General features: G+C 35.3%; 2 protein-coding genes across 2 annotated transcripts in view; both read left to right on the top strand.

The window, feature by feature from the left end:
* Positions 1 to 5623, top strand: part of LOC108976276 (acid phosphatase type 7-like) — a 9070-nt gene extending 3447 nt beyond the window's left edge. Inside the window, exons 2-4 of the mRNA XM_018945257.1 lie at positions 4115 to 4628; positions 4710 to 5271; positions 5347 to 5623. Of these exons, the coding sequence (XP_018800802.1) occupies positions 4115 to 4628; positions 4710 to 5271; positions 5347 to 5484 (1214 nt within the window). The 3' untranslated portion in view covers positions 5485 to 5623. The remainder of the gene's footprint in view (positions 1 to 4114; positions 4629 to 4709; positions 5272 to 5346) is intronic.
* On the top strand, positions 553 to 2415 carry LOC108976277 (acid phosphatase type 7-like; the record flags this gene model as incomplete). Its single annotated transcript, XM_018945259.1, is given in 4 exon segments — positions 553 to 701; positions 815 to 978; positions 1054 to 1397; positions 1464 to 2415. Coding segments are annotated over 4 exon segments (1236 nt in total). The 5' UTR covers positions 553 to 670.
* Positions 5624 to 6016: the final 393 nt, after the last annotated feature.

The raw sequence follows: 6016 nt of genomic DNA, 5'->3' as shown, positions 1-6016 counted from the left end.
TTTGGAATTAAAAATTAAATTTTTAAAATATTTTTTTGGGAAATTTAAAAAATGTATTACTATTTTTCAATGTGTTATTTGCAACCCTGGATACAATACCCAAAAATTAACATTCCGTTTTATGTTTTAAAAAAATCGGCTTTTCACAGTATTAACTGAAATACAAAACCCTTGTACCTAGCAAATTATAGCCAATCTCTGTTTATTTTGAATTTTACTCTTTTTATTTTATACAATATGTTATACAATATGAAGGTGTTTTTACCACTTTTACAATTTAAGTATACATTTTGTGTGAACAATTGTTTTTGAAAAATATCTGTGGTGGTGTATATGGTTTAGTGATTATTTTGTAACAAAAGATTCAATTTATTCGAGTATTGAATAAACGTTTACTTCTGGAAAAATAAATATGATTTTCAATAGTTTATTGGCTTTATAAGGGGTATCTCAAAACTGAGGTGCCAGTTCGCGTATAAACATACGAACACCGCGAGAAACGAGACTGACCCTTGCGCAGCTTCGTTCTGGATATTGTAGCAGGGTAAACTTCTACTTATCCAGAATTTATTATATACTTTTTAAGGTCTCCAATGGGTCCCTACTTTTTCAGTAACGAGATGATCTCCTCGATAATGAAAATATAATTTGAAATATTTAGTCTCGGCACATGTTACTACACTTAAATTCTTATGATTTCGGTTAGTACATAACGTTCTGCTTGGTCCGAATTCAGTGTTTTTTAGTTTTCGAGTTCATTAAACTTATTACGAAAATATCAAAAACACTTTTTGCAAATATTTTGTTTTTAAAGAAACCACACGCGACATCGTTGTGACTTGGTCCACGCGCGACGACACTAAAGCGTCCATCTGCGAATATGGCCTTGAAACGTTTGAGTTTGTGCAAAAGGCAACAGAGCCACCAAAAAAGTTTGTGGATGGCGGCAGCGCGCACAGCGTACAATACATACATCGCGTAAGTACATAATTGCTTTGGCATTATTTGTCCCTACTGTGCCGTTTTAAATATGTTTTCTATTCACTGTACCAGGTGACTTTGTCTAATTTGCAACCAGAAAAGCGTTATATTTACCATTGTGGCAGCAAGCTTGGCTGGTCGCCACAATTTTGGTTCCGCACACCACCGACGCATGCGGATTGGTCGCCCACACTAGCGATATACGGTGATTTGGGCAATGAGAATGCGCAGTCTTTGCCGCGCTTGCAGCAGGACACGCAACGCGACATGTACGATGCCATTTTGCACGTGGGCGATTTCGCTTACGATATGCATTCAGAGAATGCCGCCGTTGGCGATGAGTTCATGCGCCAAGTGGAGGCCATAGCAGCTTATGTACCGTATATGGTGTGTGCGGGCAATCACGAGCAGACCTAGTGAGTGTTAAACAAAACAATATATCCATAATTTCCACTTACATGTATTTCCATGCTACACTGTAGCAATTTTTCGAATTATCGCGCGCGCTTTAATATGCCCGGCGGCACGGAGAATCTATTCTATAGCTTCGATTTGGGTCCCATACACTTTGTGGCCTTCTCAACCGAGCTCTACTACTTTCTCCACTACGGCTTGAAGAGTTTAGTTTCGCAGTACGAGTGGCTGGTGCGTGACTTAGAGACGGCGAATCGACCAGAGAACCGCAAAACACGTCCTTGGATAATAACCTTTGCACATCGTCCGATGTATTGTAGTAATGACAACGGTGATGACTGTTCCAAGCATGAAACGGTTGTGCGCGCTGGTTTGCCGGTATTGCATATGTTCGGCCTGGAGAAACTGTTCTATGAGCAGGGCGTCGATGTCGCGATATGGGCGCATGAACATTGCTATGAGCGTTTGTGGCCCATCTATGATTACAAAGTGTTTAATGGCTCACTGACCGCGCCTTATCGCAATCCACGTGCGCCTGTGCACATTATAACCGGTTCGGCGGGTAATAAGGAGGGGCGTGAGCCCTTCTTTAAAGTGATGCCCAAGTGGAGCGCATTTCATAGTCAGGATTTCGGTTATACTCGTCTCAAGGCGCACAACGACACACATTTGTACTTTGAACAGGTGTCCGATGACAAGGATGGGCAGATTATTGATGCATTCTGGGTTGTCAAGGACAAGCATGGCAGTTATGTCGAGGAGTAAACGTTTAAAAGGACATGAGAAATAGCAATAACAATAATAATAACGATAAAAGCAATCTCTAACCTCAAAATATTACACATTCGTATTTTTTTTTTATATATTTATGCATTTTATGACAAAAATTATCAAAATATACTTAAATATTGCAAAATATGCATTCCATTATTATATAAAAATTTTTATACAAAAATTAAAAACATTAAACGATGGCTGTGTGAAGATTTGCTTTGTAAGTGAAAATTCAAAAATAAAAATAAAAATTAAATTAATTTTTAGTTTGAAAAAATTAAAATAATTATAAAAAACTCCCATTATAATTTTCATCTGAAAAAATTAATTTTTCTTTCAAAAAAGAAAAATAAAATTAAAAATAAATTAATTTTTAGTGTGAAAAGATTAAAATAATTATAAAAAGCACCCATCAGCATCAATAACATTTTCATCTCAAAAAATTAAAATTTTTTCCAAAACTAATATAGCAATTATTAGAGCAAAAGCAATAAACTTTTCTTTAGTATATATTGTTTCAACTAAACTATCGTTTTTTGTTTTTGTCTATTTTTCACATTTACATTTACATTACATTTCTTTTTTTATTTTGTTAATTTTTAAATTTACTTTATTAATTTGAAATTTATTTATTTTTTTTATTTTAGTTTTTCTTTATTTTTACTGCATTTAATTTTTTTATTTAATATATCTTATATTGTAACATTTATTAATTTTTTATTTTATTTGTTTGCTTTTTTTATGCATTTTATTGTTTTTATATTTAACTGTTTTTTTTTTCTATTTTTATTTATTAAATTTTTTTAATTTAATATAATTATTTTTTTCATATATTTTACACTTGTAACTCTGCATTTTCTAAATATTTAATATTATATTTACAAATATTTACATTGCTTAATAATATCCAAAAATACTTAATCTAAATTATAAACAAATAAAAGCCTTGTAATATGGTAAATCGTTTTTCGAAAATAGCAAAAGTACCAAATAATTTTACTTTTCCACTTATCAATTCAAATTAGAGAATTTTCATATAATTATACTACGCACGAAGCCTGTAACACCCAGAAGTAAACGTCTGTATGTAGGTACATATATATAAATGATCAGCGTGAGGGGCTGAGCCGCTTTAGCCAAGTCCATCTGCTGCGAAAATGCGAACTAGTTCCTCAGTTTTTGAGATATTGCACTGGTATTTTGCACACGTTCTTTTTTCCACAAGAAGCTGCTCATTTGTCGGAACTGCCATTATCGGACCACTATAGCATATAGCTGTCATACAAAGAGACCAATCAAGCTCAAGTCTTTGTATGGAAAACAATTTTATTTTGCATTAATGTGCCGTTTGAAGACAATTGATTTTGCCACGCTAAGTTAACTAATTAGAACACATGTATTTATTTTCGTTATGAAATAATTTACCTTAATAGGATGATTTGTTCAAGTGTGATTTGATGTGTGACTTTGGCTATAAATATTTACTTTTTGTAGCTGAGTATTGTTTAATACAATGCGTGTGTTGTTGTTGCTGTTGTATGAAAGATGTTATATGAGTGCTGTTATATATTTTTATTTACTCCATTCTATTTCATTTATGGCATTATGTTACGATTTGGAGCACTCCTTGCAACGATGTGATGTAAGTCATGTGTTATGTTATGATGTGATGTGGTGATATGACTTTAATTTTTTTATTACGATTGGTAGCATACATGGTGATGTTGTGATGTTATGTCATATGACATGGTACGATGTGATGTGACTAATATTTTTTCTGGCTTTATGAAAAATTTCCAACAACCCAACTTATTTTAGAGCTTAAAATGTTTGCAACATGACCGGATACCAATAATGTGTTGTTTATAGTGATGTGACTTACCTTATAATACTTAAGTTCGAACGGGCAATCATTTACATACATATATGATATTTCTTTCACAAGATAGCCTCGCTGACATTGTTGTGACCTGGTCCACGCGCGATGCCACCAACCAGTCCGTCGTGCTGTACGGCGAAAACTACACCGACGCTAAGAGTTTGGTCAACGTCACTGGCGATGCGCGTATTTTTGTCGATGGCGGTAAGAAGCAGCACGCACAATACATACACAAAGTAACGCTGCGTGATTTGAAACCACATACGCGCTATGAATACTCGTGCGGCAGTGATTTGGGCTGGTCTGCGCGGTTCAGCTTCACCACGCCACCGAGAGGCAGCGACTGGCAACCGAGTTTGGCCATCTTTGGCGATATGGGCAATGAGAACGCGCAGTCGTTGGCGCGCTTGCAGCAGGACACGCAGCAGGGCATGTACGACGCTATCATACATGTGGGCGACTTCGCTTACGACATGGATACGGAGAATGCGCGTGTGGGCGATGAGTTTATGAGGCAAGTGGAAACGATTGCGGCATATGTGCCGTATATGGTTTGTCCAGGCAATCATGAGGAGAAATAGTGAGTGTGCAAAGCGTTGCTGTTATATATATATATTTGTTAAATAATAAAAAAAAATATTAATTTAAATTAAATGCGTAGCAACTTTTCGAACTACAAAACGCGCTTCAACATGCCCGGCGAAAGGGACAGCCTGTGGTACAGTTTCGATTTGGGCCCCGTACACTTTGTTTCCTTCTCCACTGAGGTCTATTACTTCTTGCAATATGGTTTCAAATTGCTCACAAAACAATTCGAGTGGCTGGAGAATGATTTGCGCGAAGCCAACAAGCCGGAGAATCGTGCACAACGCCCCTGGATCATAACTTATGGTCATCGTCCGATGTACTGTAGCGACGAAAAGGAGTACGATTGCAATGAGAAGTTGGAGACATACATAAGACAGGGTTTGCCGTTGGTGAAGTGGTTCGGTTTGGAGGACTTATTCTACAAAAATGGCGTCGACGTGGAAATATTCGCGCACGAGCATTTCTATACGCGTCTCTGGCCTATTTATGATTTCAAGGTGTATAATGGTTCGGCCGCAGCACCCTACACCAATCCCAAGGCGCCGATACAAATCATAACCGGCTCGGCTGGCTGCAAAGAGGAACGCGAACCATTCTCCGAGACGCTGCCGGCCTGGAACGCCTACCACAGCAATGTGAGTTCGCTAATTTCAATGTCTCCAATTCTTTTTTATAAGTTTTTCTCTGCTATAAATCTTTTCACGCTTTAGGATTATGGCTACACGCGCATGAAGGCCCACAATCACACACATCTGTACTTCGAGCAAGTTTCGGATGATAAAAATGGCGAGATTGTCGACTCGTTTTGGATAATCAAAGACAAGCATGTGGCTTACAATGAGTTGTGAAGGACATATCCGGTGATACAATAAAGAAATAACCGTACTTTTGAAATTTGGCTGTAAAAAGAGCTGCTTGATATTTGAAAAGCTGATTAATGAACAAACATATTTTTAAACAATAGACATTAAAAAATATACTCACCTAGCCGGACCTTTTAATTATATCATGTAGTTATTTTTTGTTAAAATTACTTTTTTAAATGTAACTTGCAAAAAAAATTTAAAAATGGTTTTTATTTTAACTTATAACTTTTTAACTATGAAAAATAAAACATTTTCTTTAATTTTGGTTTTTTTTCGGAATTATTTTAGTAGTATTTTTTTTAATTTTGGAAAAAAGATTCATACGCTTTATTTTTTAACTTAGTAAAAACATTATTTCTTTATTCTTAGCTTAGAAATATTGTTTTTTTTAAATTTAATGTGTAATATTCATTGCTTAACGCTGTTTTTTAATTATGAAAAAAAAAAATTAAAAATGTATACATCTATATTTTTTTACTTAGAAAAAAAAAAAATTAATTTAGAAAAGCAGATC

The sequence above is a fragment of the Bactrocera latifrons genome, unplaced genomic scaffold, assembly GCF_001853355.1.
Source record: "Bactrocera latifrons isolate USDA-ARS-PBARC rearing strain unplaced genomic scaffold, ASM185335v1 scaffold_74, whole genome shotgun sequence".
NCBI lineage: Eukaryota > Metazoa > Arthropoda > Insecta > Diptera > Tephritidae > Bactrocera > Bactrocera latifrons.
This window is presented reverse-complemented; position numbering and strand designations above follow the sequence as displayed.